Source organism: Arabidopsis lyrata, assembly GCF_000004255.2.
Source record: "Arabidopsis lyrata subsp. lyrata unplaced genomic scaffold ARALYscaffold_6, whole genome shotgun sequence".
In the NCBI taxonomy this organism is placed as follows: domain Eukaryota; kingdom Viridiplantae; phylum Streptophyta; class Magnoliopsida; order Brassicales; family Brassicaceae; genus Arabidopsis; species Arabidopsis lyrata.
Window position 1 is genome coordinate 20,172,837 of NW_003302550.1, and position 20,489 is coordinate 20,193,325.

Consider the following 20,489-nt stretch of genomic DNA (forward strand, 5'->3'; position numbering starts at 1 on the left):
GTTGCTCCCCGTGAAACCGAGCCCAACAATCACTGTTAAGTCCATAGTTGAAACTCAAACTAAATAATGAACAAAGAAGAGATGAATGTGTTGTTTCATCAAAATGTCTCCATATTTAAAAACCATTGCGTAATAAAGATAGTGGGGTAACATTTCCGAAAATGAAATAAGGTTGTACATCCTCATAATAACACATCGACCCACATGTGACATGACCAACAGAGAAAAAGTTGTGGTCGCTAATTCTAGTACTCGTGAATAATGCCGTCCCATATTTTTAGTCTGGCTAGTAGTATACTGATTTTTTGACGGACGTCGAAGATTAATTGTAATGTCACTATAGAAAAAGGACGAGAATTAATTGAACACATGGAAAATTCCATGAACTTTGATGTAGTCGTTATCAGTTTTTGGTAATAAGATATCGTTAATTTATTGTGTTAAATATATAAAGTAGCCACTTACTATATTACGATAAAATTCACAAAATTATTAGTATTTTTGTTAGTTTTTTTTTTTTTTAAGATGTGGCGCAATTTCATGATTAGACAGAAAATATCTAACTAGCGGTACAGGTACTATAGCTCAACTTGTCAAAGGCCTCAAGAGATGAGGCATGAATGGATCATAATATGCTATACGATAATAATGTTACCCTAACAATATTGGACAGAAAATAAAAATAGAGTTGTGTAAGCTGAGAACAATTATATTAAGGGAAAGCAAATAATGGGCTGCATCGGTGGTCTTATGTATTTAACAAGCATCAATCCATATCTCACAAGAACATCAAAGCATTCAAGAATGAGTTGCACTTGGGATGTCTCTGTTGCTGTTGATAAACATTACCAATTCGAGTGAATGGATATCAATCTCTGCTCTACATATTCGTGTATTCGATAGGACTTGACTATCTTTGTATGTTGATGAATACTTAGTTTTGTCTGTCATATATATCAGGCTATGCGCTTTACGGATCTGTTTGCTTCGATATCTAAGAAAATTTAGTATATAGTCTATTGTCTCGCGCGCTGCTCGCGCTTCCTGCTCAATCATCATCATTCAAATTACGGTTAGAACTTCAAAAATTTGACGACTTCGGTAGACTTATTCAGTATGAATCTAGGGGATTTAAGCTTGAGTTTTCTCATATCAATCAACTTCAAACCATTTTCTTGGAGAATGTTACGTACCCATACAAATATTCTCAATGTCTCCTTCCTGTTTTGAAGACAATTAGAACTCACTTTACCAAATAGTCAAATACTAATAGCAGTGGTAGCAGACGCAAAGTGAAACTGTTCATTAGTTCAATTGCAAAAGGCAAAAGCTATTTATGGGGAAATTGCAAAAAAATATCCAATCTATTTCGGTTTCATGTAAACAAATCTGAAAATTTAAAGTGTGAATAATGTTTTCCCCCTTGGTTTAATAAATTTGTTTTGCATTTCAAGATTTCTCTATAAAAATAAATCTAAAAATATTCTTCATTTTTTTTTTCAGTTTTCCCTTATAATGTCTCCGATTTGTTTGGTTTAATGTTATAATTTAAGTTTCTGATTTCTGACTGAAGTTTTAGCTTTAGTGGAAACAGAATCATGGACGCATTATCCCATTAATATCAAAGTCATTTGAAGTTCAATACAATTGTAGTTTTTTTTTTTTTTTTATATACAACATATAGTTTTTCCTATCGAAAAGTATAATTGAAAATACAAGTGATATTCACGTAATATTTTCATAAATAGAATTGGATAATGATGAAACTATATATTTTGCATAGTTTGGTTAGTTTTTAATGAAGAGAACACGAAGTGGTTGAGGAATGTAGCATCCGATAATGATGGTATACTAATCTCCAAAGTTAGTGGGAAAAGACAGAGAACAAAATACAGATTAGAAAACACAAGTACGCATTTATCTTTAAGCTCATGGTGTTAGAGACATGACTTCCACGATATGATGTTGCCCTTCTCTAAATTATTTTATTATATATTATCATGTACGAGAAGACGCCTTAAAGGATAAAATGGACAAGTTGATCTTAATATTGGACTTGTGGATGACAATAATTTAGGTAATTTTTAACCCCTTCTTAATTAGGAATTAGAATAAGAAAGAGTTAAGGCCTTTCGGTGATACGGTTGATTCGTAGAAGTGGAGTTGGTGCTTAATTTCAGAATACAATTGTTGTTTATCTTGCTCTAGTTTCGGGTATTCTTTCCAAACAGTTATCAGTTTGATCATCAGTTTTCTGTCAATCGGACTTAGCTTTCGGAGATATTTTGTTGTCTGTCGACTTAAGTTTCTAGGGTTATTTCGTACCACCGGCATCGTATCATTCCAAAAGTTCTATAAGATATTTCAGATGAAAAAAAAAAAGAATAAGAAAGAGTTAAAAAAAGAAAGAGACTAATGTTTAAAGACTACCACAAACTATAAAACCATAAAAGGGTTTCGGAAGAAAAATCGCTCAACAAACTACTATTCGTCTAAACCCACACATACTATACCAATCACGTTTTCCAGTCAAACAGTTACTCACTACCAAGATCATTTGCAATATTAGTTTTCTACGGAACATTTTCTATGAACAGAAACTGTAGGGCCGGAAATCGGTAGGAATCGTCTATTTTCTACCGTTTCCTTACGGTATCGGTCCTAACATATTGAGCACTTTCTTGTAGTATATATAGGTATTTGAGTAAAGAACTCAGTACGTAAAACAATTTAAACAAGAACCCATCAAATCCACATACACATTCCCCAATTCACGCCATCTTTATCCTATCATTTACATTGTACCTATGAACTTGTGTTCATTATACCAACAACTCATGGCACCTAACCCATCACAGACTTATATCAATTCTATCATGCTAGTAGGGAAGTAGGGTTTCGAAATTATTGTAAATTCTCAGGAGTGACCTTAACTAGTAATTAATAGGTCGGGCTCACGCATTTATTATGAAATATCTCGTCTAACACAAATCAAAGATACCAAAAAAAATGGTCACTAAAACTAGTACTATTTATAAGTACAATTTTACATGGTCTGGCCTACTAAAGATTTTTCATCGTTAAATCTAATATCAAGACAGCTAGACGAATCTAAAGACAATAAAAGAGAGGTCACTTAAAATGGTACTATAGACAAGTAAGTGACCTTTCGTATTTTTATTTTCCATTAGTGTATAATGTAACTTTTACACTTCATTAGTGTACCTTTCTTTCGATTCTAAAAGTTAATCAACAACATTTGGTGGCTCCGAATAATATTATCTCTTAGAAGATCTCCTAAATTTTCGTATATAAATTCATTTACACCTAGCAGACGATAACATTTTATATGTAAAAGAATGGATTCTCTAGTGCTAAACGCATTTGAGCAGGATGAACATATTTTGTTCGTCCTCTATTGTCAACATCTTCTAGAAATATGTTCACGATTTATTAGTTGACACCTAGCTAGCAAGTGATTGATTATACATCACGCTTTAAATATTATATTGCATCACTTCCTAGATTGTATCCACTTCCTAAAGGGTCCTATCATACAATAGTTTGCCCCTCGTGCGCAAAACACTATCAAGAAATAATATACACCATCTTGTAATTCAAATTTGATGTGTTCGTGCATATAAACTATTTTCTTCTTGGACCAATTTTGTTTCTTCTTGGACTATTTAGTTACCTTATGTGTGAAGAAAAATCTATTTGTGAAAATATAAATAACAAAAATACTCATGTACTCATGTTCACTTCCAGTCAATTTTCTTCTTGGACCAATTTTGTTTCTCCAAATTATTTCCCATACTACATCATATCCGTATTGCCTTTACACTCAGATCTTGACTTTGATCTATTTTCTACGAATCCTCTTCCACCTTTTCAGGGTTGTACGAGCAAATATAACTAGACTGTGATCTAATTTTGCATGGTCTACGAAGTTGAGTAATGCATTATCATAAAACCCCCTTCATTACATATAATGAACGTATCTGAAATATTCTAAGCATTTTTGCCTTTGAACAATTGTTCTTCCCACAATTTTCCTGTCAAGAATTACCTATAATTTTTGGTTCTCGATATTTTTATTGCTCTCTACACGACTACATATATAGGACTGGAGTAATTATAAAGTATCATGGAATTGGACGAATCCACATTTTTTATTTATTTGTTTTCTATATATACTGAAATCGAATCTACAATGTTGAAAATAAAATCTGCATAATCAGCGAAATAATTATTTTGGAACAAACAAATAATAAAGAAAGAATTATTTTCATTCCAATTAAGGAAGAGAAATTTTCCACGTCAACTAAAATAATAAAGAGGAATTATTTTTGTCACTCTTTTTACATTAATTTTGCTTTTCCTCTCATTTTGTGTAGAATTTATATATCTTATTCCTTTTACCAATCCCCTCGAAATTGGAAAGAGAAAAAACGACTTGAACAGGACAATGATATCATGTCAGTAATAGTCATCATATTATATGTGGCTGACAATGATCATGTATGTGTAAATCTGTAATATATAAACACACCTTATGGCCAATAATAATGCTTAAACCGACTAGAGAACTAAAATGGACAGAGTTGCGGCAAAAATAGCTAAAATCCGTTCGCAGCTTATGAAATCTAGTTCACTATTCTTACTCTATTTCATCTACTTCTTGCTCTTCTCCTTTTTAGGGTTCTTGGCTCTAAAGATCACAAAGCCAAGAACCACTTCACGTCCTCATGACTTGGACCTTTTCTTCACTTCTGTCTCTGCCATCACTGTCTCTTCCATGTCTACCGTCGACATGGAAGTCTTCTCCAACACCCAACTTATCTTCCTCACTATCCTCATGTTCCTTGCCGGCGAAATCTTCACCTCCTTTCTCAACCTCTACTTTCAACATTTCACCAACTTCGTCTTCCCTCACAACAAGATTAGACATCTTGTGGGATCTTTTAACTCGGACCGTTTGGTCGATGATCACCGTAGTGACCTCGAGACTGTTACTGATCATCGCGAGGGTCTTAGCAAGATCGAAGAAAGGGCATCTAAGTGTTTGTACTCGGTGGTTCTTAGTTACCATCTTGTATCAAACCTAGTTGGCTCTGTGTTGCTTCTTGTGTACGTAAACTTTGTTAAAACGGCGAGAGATGTTCTTAGCTCAAAAGATATCTCACCTCTCACTTTCTCCGTCTTCACAACTGTTTCCACGTTTGCAAACTGCGGATTCGTCCCCACGAATGAGAATATGATCATCTTTCGCAAGAACTCTGGACTCATCTGGCTCTTAATCCCTCAAGTACTGATGGGAAACACTTTGTTCCCTTGCTTCTTGGCTTTGCTCATATGGGGACTTTATAAGATCACAAAGCGTGACGAGTTTGGTTACATTCTAAAGAACCAAAAAAAGATGGGATACTCTCATCTACTCTCCGTACGTCTATGTGTTCTTCTTGGAGTAACGGTGCTAGGGTTTCTAATAATACAGCTTCTTTTCTTCTGTGCCTTTGAGTGGACCTCTGAGTCTCTAGAAGGAATGAGTTCGTACGAGAAGTTGGTTGGGTCGTTGTTTCAAGTGGTGAATTCGCGACATACCGGAGAAACTATTGTTGACCTCTCTACACTTTCCCCAGCCATCTTGGTACTCTTTATTCTTATGATGTAAGTTTCTTTCAATCCTCTCCTCATATATTGATGCATTTGCATGGACTAAAAATATTTAGATTGAAAAGTTCACTAGTGTCGACATATTTTTCACATATGTAAAAGGTGACATGCATGTATAAATAGGTGCAGTTGATGAATACATTAAACTAAAACAATTGAGATAGTGCTGCATGCTTTAATACAATCCAATACTATAAAAGTTCACACGACATGAAAGTTGCCTGACTTTTCACTAGAGAAACACCAAACATTATAAACAATAATAGTTATCTCACATAGTGTAGTTTGGAAAATTATTAAATCATTTACCTAACTTTTATATGAAGCAAACATTTTCCTAACTATTATTGTTTATTCTATACCAAAAAAAAAAACGTTTATTGTTTATTTAAAGTTTCCTTAACACGTAACGCCAATCATGCATGAGTGGGTGGTCCATTTGGTTCACTTCTATGGATTGAGGAAGTAAAATTCAAGTTTAAAAATGGTTGGCATATATACATAGTTTGAATACCTAGCTAAATTATAATTTTTGGAGATTAGTATTTATTTGGTAGATCTTCTGGTTATAGAGAAAAGTAATAACAATATAAAAATTGAGCTTTTGTGGAGTATTAATTTTCTTTCACTACAAATGAGGTCAATGAATTGGTCAGCCTTTTAAAAAACGTAAAAAAAAAATAAACAGTGTGTTTGTCAAGTTTTCCACAAAAACATTAACAAACACACTGTTGATAGTGGTAACTCGGGATTTATATTAACTTATAAAAAATTTTGTGGCAAAATATATTAGTTCGACAAAAAATATAAACTGAAAAAGTTCTCCATTACCTAAAGTAGTTCTTCTTTTTTTTTTTTAAGGTGATTTCACTTAGAAGAACTCTGGAATATAATATATGTAATTACCAAAGGAAACTCCAAGAGAATGTGGTAGACAAGATTTGATAGAGTGAATCAGAATATGTCCATGGTTTTAGATTCAGTAAAATAAATAAAAATTTATGTCCCTTCAAGGTAGTGGAAAATGTATCAGTCTCCAGTTCATCATATTCACAAAGCATTATTCTCTGTTTTTTTTCTTTCTATAAATAATTCTTTGGACTAATTAATAAATAAATATAATTGCGTTGACAAGGTATCTTCCTTCATACACATTATTTATGCCGTTGACGGAACAAAAGACGATAGAGAAAGAAGGAGATGATGATTCCGGAAATGGAAAGAAAGTGACAAAGAGTGGACTCTTCGTGTCACAACTTTCCTTTTTGACGATATGCATCTTTCTCATTTCGATCACCGAAAGGCAAAAACTACGACGCGATCCACTCAATTTCAATGTCCTTAACATCACTCTCGAAGTTATCAGGTATGTTTCTATATCTCTATATACATATTCTGCATACATACATATATGTAACATCTGACAATCCACGTATTTGTAATTCACCTAACAAATAAGAGGAGGTTCATAAAAACATATTGAAAGTGTGTAAACAACTTTATATGAAATTTTGTAGCGTCTATAAACAGAAATTCTTATAAAAATACGGCATAAAAAAAAAGAGAATGATCCAAACTCCTGCAATATACTTTAGTTATCCTACAATCTGTTAGAAGTCCCATAATATGTGTGATATGACATAGAATAGAATTGTTAAAGAGACATATATATATATATATATATATATTTTTGGAATTAGAAATTTAGAATTATCAACAAATTAATTGTTGTAATGGCAGTGCATATGGAAACGTGGGTTTCACTACCGGGTACAGCTGTGAACGGCGTCTGGACATCAGCGACGGTAGCTGCAAAGACGCGGGTTATGGATTTGCAGGACGATGGAGTCCTGTCGGAAAATTCGTACTAATAATAGTAATGTTTTATGGGAGGTTTAAGCAGTTCACAGCCAAATCTGGCCGAGCATGGATACTTTATCCCTCCTCTTCCTAACATATCATATATAAATGTTATATAAAAATTAGTCTCGTGTGTCACTTTAGTATTCCTTTTCTGTGTGATGTACAATAAGTTTGTATGTAGGTTTCATCATCGTATGAAAATGTATTATATTTTCATACATTTAATAATATTAACGATTCGTTAATATTATTAAATGTATGAAAATATAATTTAAGGAATCTATTATCTTGTGTTTCATCAATTTTGGTTAAGGTAAATTCAGATTTCAACAAGTTAGATGCAAGTTTCTTGCCTCCGTACTAAATCACATGTTCAACTTTGGTAACTGGACTCATCACATATCTATCTCTCCCACCATAAATTTTGAGTTGAATAAAAGTTTAATATTGTACAAATAGAACGAGTAAAAGAGTCTCAACTAGGCCTGAGCGTTCGGTTATTCGGTTCGGTTCGGTTCGATTATTCGGTTATTTGGTTATTCGGTTTTAGGCACTTAGCATCCATAAGAGAACCGAACTGTTTTCGGTTCGGTTCGGTTCGGTTAGCTTTCGGTTCGCTTCGGTTTGAATATTTGGGAAGAGAACCAAAAAATAACCGAAATACTTTCGGATATGGTTCGGTTCGGTTATTTACCCACCAAATAACCGAACTATCCAAATAACCGAACCATTACCCAAATAAAACTTGAGACCGCAACAAAATTACAAAGTTCAAACTTCAAAGAGACTTAAGAGTTTAAACTTGAGACCGCAACAAAATAATCAAATTCAAAAGAGACTTGAGAAAGAGAGAAAAAGAGAGTAAAAGATTATTAGATTCTACAAGCATTTTAAGTCCTTGAGTTGATCTTCCATTCTTCTCTTCATGTGACACAATCACACTCAATGGGCTTGGGCTTAATGGGTTGGGTAAGTAGGGTAGGGATTAGGCAATGGGTTGGGTAAGTTGGATAGGGAAGACAAATGAGCTTTAGGCCTCATAAATAAATTATGTTCGGTTTAAAGCGGATATCCATGAATATCGGTTCGGTTCGGTTAATAACCGATATCCGTGGATAGTTTAGAAAGAGAACCATTCGGTTATTTTGTGACACCCGAAACCAAAACATTCGGATAGTTTCGGTTCGGTTCAGTTCGGTTTTTCAGTTTCGGTTTTTATGCCCAGGGCTAGTCTCAACACCGGGATTTAACTTTCTGCAACAATTTAAAGAAGCACTTTAAAAGGTAAGGTATGGAAGAAGAAAAATAAGGGATTAAACGTTTGAAATAAATCCACAATCAATCAGGCAAAACCAAGGGAGGGCTCATACGTTCCTCTTGCTCAAAAAGTCGTCACCGACTGACAGATGCAGATGTTCTCCTAGAACAACAGTCACAGAAGGCAGATTTTCGACGCAGCTTACAGTTATCTGCCATACAAGATACATTAAAATGATTAAGTAAACAGTTTGGATATCAAAAGCTTAACTAACGCTCAGCATTTTGAGTCGCACAAACAAACCTTCCCATCTCCGGCTTGGAACTCTGATTTCAAATTCGAATGATCCCTTGACAACAAGTATGTTTGAAGCCCGGTTGCAGATTTCACATCTCCTGGAATCATACATGGACACGTTAAAGAGAAAAAGAGAGAATTGACGATGAGCATACATTGTGATGAGATGGTGACTCACCCGAGTATAAAGCAAGAATAGCCTCTTCATTGAACTTCAAAGCCGGTCTAGCCAAACTTATCTTATAAGACAACTTTGGAGCCTTTTTGACACTCTCATCGGATGTTTCTTTTGGTGTAAATGTCTCATCGGCTATTATGACCTGTTACATAAAAGATAGGAGGATAAACATTAAGCTTCTGCCGTGCAAAGAAATAAGCAGATATGGGAGTGTTAATGACTTACTGCATGCGATGGCATTAAAGTAGACAGAAGCAAAGGGGAGCCGATTGAATCCTTAATGTTTTGTTCCTGTCCAACAAACAAGAATGATGAGACAGAATTAAGGTATGTCGTTGCGGACATTCATGTCGGAAACATAAATTTTCGTTTGATCCATAGCTGAACAAATAATTATGTACACGCAATGAAACATTCATTAATTTCAAGTTAGTATGAATTGAGTAACAAACAAAAACAAGTTACCTGAGAGACTAGAACTTGTTTAGAAACAGATTCATCCTCGTCCAATGATTCAAAGTATACGTCCACAGTGTCTGTTGGTTCCAGACCTGACTTTTTCCGCAGTTTCTGGATCCTATTGACAATCTACAACACAGGGAAAAAAAGCTCGTGAGCACAACATTAGCTGCTAAATCTGGAAATAGAATATTTAGATACAGAAAAAAGAAACCCACAGAAGATATACAAGTTATAAGAAAATGTATTGCTTTGGTGTCATCTAGGACTAGTACAGTATTAGACGTTATATCTTTACCTCACGGGCAAAACCTGCTTCGACCAAAGAATCATCTGCTCGTAGATCCAGAACCACCAAAACATCACCTGCATCATGAAAGAAAGCAAGTATTATATGTATCCTACCAACAGAGAGGTGGTAATTAATTACGATTCTTACCATCTCCAGCTGAATCAATCTCATTATCTTTCATATCGTCTGGGCGTTTGAAAACCCTAACAATCTGAACAACACATGAAAGATATGTGTCAGAATTTAGCTATTAACAACATACTCTTAATGCTATCTCACAAGAAAACACCATAGCACGAGAGACCTTGATATCTTCTGGCTTTAGCAAGTGGTTAGCAATAGTAACTTCCCCAGCCTCCTCAAATGTTAAGATATCTTTTTGAGACATTTCTTTAACTTCCTTTGCAACAAGCCCCATCGACTTTCCAAGTCGCTTTCCCAATACACTGCAGGAATGAACATGTAAAATTTCACTCTACGTCTCTTTGGAAAGGCATTGAGCTCAATGGTTAAAAGAAAAACATAGACAGAAAACTTAACCAACCTGAAATTTGGTTCTGCTTTTAGAGATGCATACTTCAGAGTATCATTGCATGGTACAAGAGATCTTACGTTAAGTTCTTCCAAGACATACTGCAATGCAAAATCAAACAGGATAAATCCACATAGCCTACAATAACCTCAAAAAATTTCATAGCTATTAATTAAAACTTCCAGAAGATAAACTACTGTTCCTGTAACACAACAGACCTCTCTTAGTACTCCAGTTATGTCATTTAAGAATTCTGCATCTGGATGAACTACAATCATTTCCCTGATACAACAAAGATAAGCGTGTATGACTTTTTGATTCATGTTTTAGATTAACAAAGAAGAAACTGAAAACGATCAAGTACCAAGTACCAACACTCACTTTAGAGGAGTTTTCAAGGGTAGTTTGTTACGCTCACGAATGTTCCGAGCAAGATCAATGATTTTCATCATCCTTGTAACACTATCCTCAATCCTCTTCCCTTCCTATTTGAATAGGAGAAGAAATATACGTAAGCAAAAATTCAGACAACTTCTATTTTATCCTTGGATATAGACACGTGGACTTGAGTCTTACCTTTCCTTCCTTTGGTGGAATACTGCAATAGTGAACGCTTTCCTCAGAACCTTTACACGCTTTCCGCAGATTCTGGTATAAAGTTTCAGTGAAGAAAGGTGTAAAAGGGGCCATCACTTTGCAAGTAGTAAGGAGCACCTGAAAATAGACAATTATTAGTTATAACAAGTGTTCAAATCATGGTGACCATGCAAACAAATATCTCTGCAACTATTTTAGTATACATTGAATAGTGTTGAAAGAGCAGTGTGACAATCATCTTCCCCCGTACGGCCTTTTAACCTCTTGCGGTTGAATCTAACATATACGTTAGTGAGACTGTCAAGGAACTTCAAGAGATGAGGAACCACCTAAACAGAAAAAGAAATACAAAGATGTGATAAATACCACGCGACAGTGATAACGTTTTTCTAATACGAACACCATATCATGCTGAAAATGACATGTAAGAAACTTACAGTGTAAAGCTGATATTTTTTCATCTCCCGGCGAACAGTACGAACAAGACTCTGCGTAGCTGAGTGAATCCACTGATCAAGAACGTTTGCTGACTGTAAAGTTGCCAGATCAGTAGGAACAAAGGGCCCACCGCCCTCAGTCTCAAGTCTTTTTGCATTCTGAACAAGGAACCGATATGCATTGTACCATGGAAGGAATACATCTTTGACCTAGTGAATCCCAATGCAGGTCCAGAATAATTCAGAAAAACAACAAATCTGGAGTCTACTCCAATAAGCAGTAATAAAAACAACCACCAAAATCACTCACAACACCAAGTACTCCTTCTTTTTTGAAGCGTAGTGTCTCAGCACGTACAACCGGAGAATTTATCAGGTACAATCGCACAGCATCCTGTCAAGGTTCACATAAAGTCACGAAGTTATGATGTATATCCACTGCCACATTTTCATAGCTATAGAACATTTAACGAAAAAAGAATAAGAAGCTCAAAACGCAGTGTAAGAGCATACAAAAGGGAAAACTTACAGCCCCATACTCATCTATGACTTCCAAAGGTGGTGGATAATTCCGTAATTTTTTACTCATCTTTTTTCCATCCTCAGCAAGCACAAGACCATTGCAAATCAGATGTTTAAATGCTGGTTTTTCAAATAATGCAGTGGACAACACCATAAGAGTATAAAACCTGTAGATACCAAACCAAAATTTAGACACTATTAATTGCATACTTAGCAGAAAAAATTATAGCTTACTATGCCTTTATATAAAAACTTCTAGAATCACATTCCATAGTAAACTGATCACACATTCCTTTAGATTCGACTCATGACTTAATTAAGTGCAATCATTGAGGGGTAACTAAGATCCAGATCATCCCATACAAGAAAGGAACAGAACAAACCCAGAGATAAAGCAAGGGAAAATGTTACAAGATCTTAAAGGATATATCAATGTAGAATTCCCTTCTTGATAACATATGAGAAGATGAGAACTGAAATGATATGGGTTCTTAGCACCTATATTGGGTTAAATTCCTCTCAACATGATAAACACCAACTAAGATTTACAATATTAGAAGGAAAAGGTTATATTCCATTCTTAAAGACCTTAATAAAAAGCAACACTTTTTCACCATGTAACCACCATAATATCGATCAAATCATTTAGAAGCTAAAGCTTAACTAATATAATGGCTTATATTTCTCGCCACAGTCAAGATATAGAATGACATACCATCCACGAGTTTGATCAAGCCCTTCAGCCACAAAATGACCAGGAAAGTTATTCTCAAATAGCTCCTTGTTTTCAAATGGGTAATGGATATATGCATAAGGCATTGACCCACTCTCAAACCAACAATCAAAAACCTGAAAAGCATGATATAAGCGTTAGCATGGGATAACACCCCCAAACACTCATGGATTTGTGATAAATGAAAGAAATTGGATCCATCTTACGTCTTCTACACGACGGAGCACACCAAACTCATGGCCACGACTAGATGGGATTGTAATATGATCAATATGGTGACGATGCAGATCAAAGACCTGCACCATAAATCACCAGAAAAACAAATGAGCATCAGACTTTTGACAACTACATTCTCCAGCAAGAAATAAAGAACAAACTCCCACAGGGTGTCATAAAGTTGAACAGAAAATACAAGGAAGACTTCTAGAAAAATTCAGTCAGATGTCAAACGAAATATTGAGTTATTCAGCAATTGAGTAGTACCAAATATCAACCAAAACAATTGTTGATATAGAGGAGCCGATATCGTGACAGTAGACTTTCCCAAAGCATCAGTGAGTTATTTGCTGATATAAAGAGAGACGGAAATAAAACGACCAAATGCAAAAAACAAAAGACGAGACCTTGACACCAGAGAGCTTTTCAAGCTTCTCTACGGAATCCATGACCACAACTTCCTCCCCATCATCACTGATCCATATCGGAAGAGGCGTGCCCCAAAATCTACTTCGGCTGATTGCCCAATCCCTTGCATTTTCGAGCCAATTGTGAAAACGTTTATCCTGAATTGCACATTAATCGAGAAAATGTATTCATATTAGAAACTTAAAAAACGAACTAGTAATATATACTCAGAGTACTGATCCCTTCTTATACCGACCTTCACATAATCAGGTACCCATTCTGTCTGGTCATTGCTTTTTAACAACTTTTCTTTCATCTGCTCCACACGCACAAACCTAACAGGTCAAAACACGAACAAACTTTCGAAGTCATAACCACACATGAAAACTACAGAATAAAGTTCATAACTACGTGCCATTTAGGTCATACTACATATGAAATCTAAAATAAATAAATGAAAACATGGGAAATCAACATATCCTGAACAGTTTGGTGATTATTCTGCCAAAAAAATACACAAAGATAGCTAATACAGCTCCGAAAAGGGGCTGCAAGATATAATCATATGAGAATCTTAGGATCGTCATTTAAGCCAACAGGACTGATAAAGGACAAAAGCCTACATCTTTAAAGCCAAAGTTCAAGGCAAGGACTAGAGAGACAGAGTGCCTCACTGGAACTAGCACTAAATGATCCAACTACTAAGACCTTAGCTCAAACTCATATGAAAATGAAACATACCAACTTGGAACTGCTCTATATATGAGAGGGGTGTCTGATCGCCAGCAAAATGGATATGAGTGAGTAAAGCTTCCCGTTTTAACAAGCCTGCCCTTGGCCTGAAATAACAAAAATAATATTACTTCATGAAATAAATCACCTACAGTAGAGCAATCCAATGGTCTAAAAAGCACTTAGATTCTCAAGAACCATGATAAATCAGTATGATCTGAACTGACTAATCGTAGCCTATATTAGGCATCAGTAATCACCTTAACGGCTTCAATTATATCCTTGTCTGCATCTTTGACATAACGGCCCCTGAAGTGGGTAATTCTCTCAGTAAACAACCCATCATCATCAACAGCAACAACTAGATTCTCCCCCTGCAACATATATAGAACATTTAACACAATGATAAAGCAAGATTAGTAGGAGTAAACGAGAATGGGTTCTTGAAGATACTGTAAGCCTAAACAAGAGAGAAACAACAAATGAGCATCTCGTTCTAAACAATTAATCATACAGTGTAATCCATTAAACCTCTACAAACCCAGGAATTACCATCCCAAAATATAAGATCAACTAAACCCCATCTGAAATTGCATGATATTTTCTAGTCATGTGATCAGAAATTGAAACCATGGAAAAGAAAAATAGAAAAAGAATCTGGACACCCAGTTCACGTCTGATGTTAGCAGGGGTGATAAGGAAGATGTAGTCAAACCTAACCTTTTTGATTATTTTGTTCAAAAGACAAACACGATAATCATCTTCACCGAAGGCAGGAGCACAGTGGACAATACCAGTACCACTGTCATCAGTGACATAATCATCTGCTACTACTCGAAAGGCCTCACTTGAGAAATCGCTAAAGTAATCAAACAAAGGTTCATACTTCTTCCCAACCAGCGAAGCTCCATTAATTTTTTCCAAAACTTCATAAGAATCAGCTGCAGTTTCCGGTTTAGCACCTTTCGCTTTAGGATTTGCTTTCTTAGTAACATCAGCAGGTCCATTACTTAACTTGGCCTTGGGCTTATCAGTGGGAAGAGCTGACAACCGAGATTCAGCAACAACGTACACTTTTCCAGTGTTCTTGTTACGAACCTTCACATAGACAAACTTGGCATTTACACACAAAGCAAGATTGCTTGGAAGAGTCCATGGAGTAGTCGTCCATGCCACAAAAGCACCATTATCTTGATCCCCAATAACCGGAAAAGTCACCATGATTTCAGGATCAGGGACTTCCTGCACATACACACATTCTACCAATATCAGAGATCAAAATACACAAACACAAAGCAATCAGCCGAAGCACACAATAACAACATTACCTTATAGTTCTGACCAGCTTCAAAATTAGATAAAGGTGTCTTACAACCAGTACTATATGGCATAACCTGCAAAACCATAAACGAGTCAAAAGATCAAATCTCGATACCACATAAATGCAGGAAGACGAAGGAACGAAACAAACCTTGAATCCTCTGTAAACAAGATTCTTATCCCAAAGCTGAGCAAAAACCCACCAAACACTTTCCATAAAAGGCAAATCCATAGTCTTATAATCATTTTTGAAATCAATCCAACGACCAGTCCTAGTAATAACCTTCTCCCACTCACCAACATAACGAGTCACAATACTTCTACACTCTTCATTATACTTATCAATCCCCATCTTAATAACTTCCTCTCTCCTCTTGATATTCAATTTCCGATCAATCTCATTCTCAACAGGTAAGCCATGACAATCCCACCCAAACCGGCGAGTGACATGGTGACCATTCATGGACTGATACCGAGTCACGATATCTTTAATCGTACCGGCGAGGATATGTCCGTAGTGAGGAAGTCCGGTGGCGAAAGGAGGTCCGTCGTAGAAGATGTATTCAGGGAGATTCTCAGTGCGTTTGAGCTGAGTTTTGAAAGCATCGATTTCATTCCAGAAGGAGAGGACATCTTCTTCTTGACGAGGGAATGAGAATTCTTTTCCTTCGCATACTTCTTCCATGGCGGAAACTGAAGAATCTCAATCCCCTCGAAAAATTAGGGTTTCTGCAGATTTTTGTTCGGCGCTGATGGAAAGTATCAAAGTCCGCCGTTGAAGTTGTAGTTTTGTTTCGGCTTTTTTTTTTTATTATTATTATTATTTAATGGGCCGTGGTGAAGCTTTTTAAAGCTAGTAAGCCCATAACTACGTCTCCAGTCCACTTATTGGTTTTAGAATATTTTAAGCAATATTTTAACAATTAGATATTAGCACGCGGTGTACAGGCATATATTTTATGTTAAGTTTTTTTGTAATTATTATTTTAAGTTTTTTAATTTTACATATATGATTTTGTTTTATTTATTTAAATGTATATATATATATATATAGATTTGTATATATCTATAAATTGTAAGATTAGTCAATTTTAATTTTATTTTTGAAAATATAGAGATATAACAAATTTAAAAGTTCAGTACTCACTTATAGATAATTTTTTTAAAATCAGATATGTTCTCTCACTTGCACAAATCACACATGTTCGGGTCGGATCCCACACATTTTCAGTAGGATCCATTTGGATCTGTCCACGTCATTATTACATAATAATCCTCTTGGAATTAAAAATATTTTATTATGAGAATCGAGCTTAACCAGTCGGGAGTTCGATTCAGTCTACTAAAAGAGTTCGATCTTTACCAGTATGGAGTTCGCTCTTATTCAACATACAGTTCGCATAGAGAAAGGCCGAAGCGAGGAGAATATTGTTCGAGGCTCGCGGTAGCGTCAAGACGCAGGAGTTCGGAGTCAACAAGAAAGAGTTCGAAAGATCCACGCGAAGCCCAAGATAGTTTGAATTCAAGCCGTTTGGGTCAAGTTGTAACTTATATGATTAATGCGGATCAATGCGATTATGAGCAGTAAATGACCGCATTGATCATGTTTTCTCTATAAAAACAACCTCAGACGCATGTGTTTGGGGGACAGATCTCATTATTCATTACTTCTAAGCAATACAATACATTTTTCTCTTTTTACTACTTTTGCAAGGCATTTTGTACTTCGTTCTCGTCAAATTTCTTTACTTCTTTTCTTGGTTGACTTCCTTTTCAAATTCTCATATTCATTTCTTGATTTTACAAGAGTTTTTCTCCACTGAAATACTTAAAGACAATCGAGTGTGAATCCTACATCCACATTTTGGCGCCGTCTGTGGGGAGTTACCACAAAACTCTTTAATCTCAAAATCTTTCTTTCCCAACCAAGAAACTATGGCTGATCAGCAAGCATTGAGCGATGCAATTGCCTTGCTTACTCAGACAACCACCGATCTGACCAATCAGATGGGTACACTTGTTACTGCCAACACCACTTTTGGTGAAAGGTTAAACTCAATCGAGCAAACCTTAACGAGTGTTTAAACCACCCAAACAAATTTGTCAAACGCACAGAACGCTGTTTCGAGCCGTTTAGATAATTTGTCCTCAGCGCGAACAACAACGCTTCAGCGCAGGTTATTCGCGACTCCCGCACAAAATAGGCCCGGGAATACTCAAACCCCACCTGCAGGCCAACCTGCTAATACTAGCAATCAGGCAGCTGTAGGGGAAGCGACTAACCCAACCGGGGAACAAATTTCCCAGGGTCAGGGAAATCTTCCTATTGACGACGGATTCCTTATGGAAGATCTTGATGTCACCCAATCAGACGATTTCATCAAAGTTCGTCAAGAGCTTAATGAAATGAAGTCGAAATTTCATCAGGCGACCAGTTCGGCGCCTGAGATCGATCGAGTAATCGAAGAAACTCGTCGAACACCCTTTACCGCGAGAATCTCGAACCTTCGGATCAAAGATTCTCGAAAGGTTAAGTTACCAACTTATGACGGTAAAGGAGATCCTAAAAATCACCTCGCTGCTTTTCAGATCGCCGCAGACAGAATTGATCTAGAACCAGGCGAGGAAGATGCCGGATTTTGCAAACTATTTTCCGAGAATCTCTCCGGGCCGGCTCTGTTATGGTTCACCCAGTTAGAACCAGAAACTATTGATAGTTTTAAGGAATTGTCCTCTGCATTCCTAAAGCAATATTCCATGTTCATGGAAAAGGCAACTTCTGATGCGGATCTTTGGAATTTAACCCAAGGTCAAAATGAACCGCTTCGCAAATATATCGCTAAATTCAAAGAAGTGATAACCAAAAATCCTGGGGTATCGCACGCTGCTGCCCTTTCTACTTTAAGGAACGGACACTGGCATGAATCTCGATTTCGAGAAGAAATCATCGTCAACCGTCCAAGTACCATCCAAGATGCTCTATTCAGAGCTACTAATTGGATGGAGGCAGAAGAAGAAAAGCTTAGCCTCGCTAAAAAGCATCGACCAGCTAAATTAGTCATTGCGAATCCAACTAAAAAGTTTGAACCAAAAGATCAAAAACGGTTCGGAGTTAATCCTTCTACCAATGCTGTAGGAAAACCCTCCCCAAGCAGAGGAAGATACAATCCTCCTAATACTTGGGTTAGAGATGAAAGTGCCTATTGCGATATTCACAAAGTAAATGGGCACTCCACCAAAGATTGCAGCGTACTCAAAAAGCACCTCACCGAACAGTGGGCAGCTGGAGAGCTCGCTAATTTCAATATCGAGGAATTTGTGGAATCTTACCACAAAGAAAAAGAAGGTTCTGAAGCTTCTTATCCTCCTGAAAAGAAACATAAGCCCAATGGGCCCGGAACTCCGAACACTCCTAAGAAAATGATCGATGTTATAATGGGAGGATCCAAATTATGCCGAGATTCGATCAGATCGATTAAAAGGTACAAGAAATCAGCAGCAATTCAAACCGCTGTGGGTTTTCAGTCAAATGAAAAAATACCTTCTATCTCCTTTGACGATTCGGACGCCCAAGGATTAGCTGGGCTTCATGATGATGCTCTTGTGATAACTTTAGATGTTGCGAACTTCGAAGTGACAAGGTGTCTAATTGATACTGGAAGCTCGGTAGATCTCATATTTCTAAGCACTTTACAAAGAATGAGAATCAGTAAAGCTGACATTATCGGTCCACCGGCACCATTAGTAGCTTTCACGAGTGACACATCTATGTCCTTAGGAAACATAAAACTACCAGTGCTCGCAGCAGGGGTTCCAAAAATTGTAGAATTTATTGTTTTCGACCGTCCGGCCGCTTACAACATAATTCTCAGAACTCCGTGGATATACCAAATGAAGGCTATACCTTCAGCTTATCACCAATGTGTGAAATTTCCGACTCCCGCTGGAATCGGGACCATTCGAGGAGATCAGGAAACGTCGCGATCTTGCTACCTCATGGGACATCGTTTAAAGCTCAAATAGCAATTCATGATAAATGCTAAGCAAGAAAGCACCTCGCGATACCCAAGTGGTCTCAGTTCGAGTGAGGTTACCACAGAAATTGAAATTGATCCCAAATTTCCAGATCGAAAAGTAAAAATCGGTACTACTTTGGATTCGGAAATCAAAGATTAATTGGTAACTTTCCTAAAAGAAAATAGACATACTTTTGCCTGGTCGGCGAAAGATATGCCTGAAATCGACAAAAGTATCATTACCCATGATTTAAACGTCGATCCCAGTTTTAAACCAATAAAGCAAAAATGAAGAAAACTGGGTCCTGACTGAGCTCAAGCGGTCAATGACGAAGTTGATAAGCTTTTGAAAATTGGTTCTATTAGAGAAGTAAAATACCCGGACTGGTTAGCAAACTCCGTGGAAGTCAAAAAGAAAAATGGAAAGTGAAGAGTATGTGTCGATTTCACTGACATTAACAATGCATGTCCAAAAGACAACTTTCCTCTCCCTCATATCGATCGGCTCGTAGAATCAACAGCCGGAAACAAACTCTTGACATTCATGGATGCATTTTCTGGATATAATCAGATCATGATGAATCCCGAAGATGAAGAGAAAACATCTTTCATAACAGATAGAGGAATCTACTGTTATAAAGTAATGCCATTCGGTCTAAAAAATGCCGGGGCAACATACCAACGTTTAGTTAACAAAATGTTCGCAAAACATTTGGGCAAAACGATGGAAGTTTATATCGATGATATGCTCGTAAAATCTCTTAAGAAATCCGAGCACATCACACATCTTGAGCAATGTTTCAAAATTCTGAATGAATTCGGAATGAAATTAAATCCTGCTAAATGTTCTTTTGGTGTGCCTTCCGGAGAATTCCTAGGCTACATAGCCACGGAAAGAGGAATAGAAGCAAATCCTAATCAGATTAACGCTTTCCTCACAATACCTTCACCAA

The 20,489-nt window shown here is 36.5% G+C and overlaps 3 protein-coding genes across 4 annotated transcripts in view; 2 read left to right on the plus strand and 1 right to left on the minus strand.

Moving 5' to 3' along the window:
• Window positions 1–918, plus strand: part of LOC9310685 — an 18,190-nt gene extending 17,272 nt beyond the window's left edge. The window contains exon 3 of one of the 2 annotated variants that reach the window (XM_021022902.1): window positions 810–872. In XM_021022902.1, coding sequence (XP_020878561.1) covers window positions 810–861 — 52 coding nt within the window. In that variant the 3' untranslated portion in view covers window positions 862–872. Of the gene's footprint in view, window positions 1–809; window positions 873–899 lie in introns of those variants that run through there. The other variant, XM_021022901.1, reaches the window with a different exon arrangement.
• Window positions 919–4,464: 3,546 nt separating this feature from the next.
• Window positions 4,465–7,841, plus strand: LOC9308574 (sodium transporter HKT1). The gene is made up of 3 exons (XM_021021114.1): window positions 4,465–5,670; window positions 6,812–7,042; window positions 7,417–7,841. The coding sequence occupies exons 1-3, from the start codon at window positions 4,595–4,597 to the stop codon at window positions 7,628–7,630; spliced, it is 1,521 nt and encodes a 506-aa protein (XP_020876773.1). The 5' UTR covers window positions 4,465–4,594; the 3' UTR covers window positions 7,631–7,841.
• A 475-nt stretch (window positions 7,842–8,316) lies between these two features.
• LOC9308575 (isoleucine--tRNA ligase, cytoplasmic) lies at window positions 8,317–16,300 on the minus strand. Its single transcript, XM_021021113.1, has 26 exons — window positions 15,672–16,300; window positions 15,529–15,594; window positions 14,921–15,442; window positions 14,461–14,574; window positions 14,210–14,307; window positions 13,725–13,803; window positions 13,468–13,626; window positions 13,051–13,140; window positions 12,827–12,960; window positions 12,119–12,278; window positions 11,900–11,983; window positions 11,590–11,799; window positions 11,356–11,481; window positions 11,132–11,269; window positions 10,937–11,040; window positions 10,774–10,837; window positions 10,568–10,656; window positions 10,328–10,469; window positions 10,171–10,234; window positions 10,030–10,097; window positions 9,738–9,860; window positions 9,498–9,563; window positions 9,273–9,414; window positions 9,101–9,192; window positions 8,910–9,008; window positions 8,317–8,793 (listed from the first exon to the last, which is right to left on the minus strand). The coding sequence occupies exons 1-26, from the start codon at window positions 16,203–16,205 to the stop codon at window positions 8,773–8,775; spliced, it is 3,588 nt and encodes a 1,195-aa protein (XP_020876772.1). The 5' UTR covers window positions 16,206–16,300; the 3' UTR covers window positions 8,317–8,772.
• Window positions 16,301–20,489: the final 4,189 nt, after the last annotated feature.

Coding starts and splice junctions, on each gene's coding strand:
- LOC9308575 (XM_021021113.1), bottom strand. CDS start 16,205: ATGGAAGAAGTATGCGAAGGAAAAGAATTCTCATTCCCTCGTCAAGAA. Junction 14,308..14,460: donor ATATAATTGAAGCCGTTAAG/GTGATTACTGAT, acceptor TTGTTATTTCAG/GCCAAGGGCAGGCTTGTTAA. Junction 9,564..9,737: donor AACAAGTTCTAGTCTCTCAG/GTAACTTGTTTT, acceptor TTTGTTGGACAG/GAACAAAACATTAAGGATTC.
- LOC9308574 (XM_021021114.1), top strand. CDS start 4,595: ATGGACAGAGTTGCGGCAAAAATAGCTAAAATCCGTTCGCAGCTTATG. Junction 5,671..6,811: donor GTACTCTTTATTCTTATGAT/GTAAGTTTCTTT, acceptor TGCGTTGACAAG/GTATCTTCCTTCATACACAT. Junction 7,043..7,416: donor ATCACTCTCGAAGTTATCAG/GTATGTTTCTAT, acceptor TTGTAATGGCAG/TGCATATGGAAACGTGGGTT.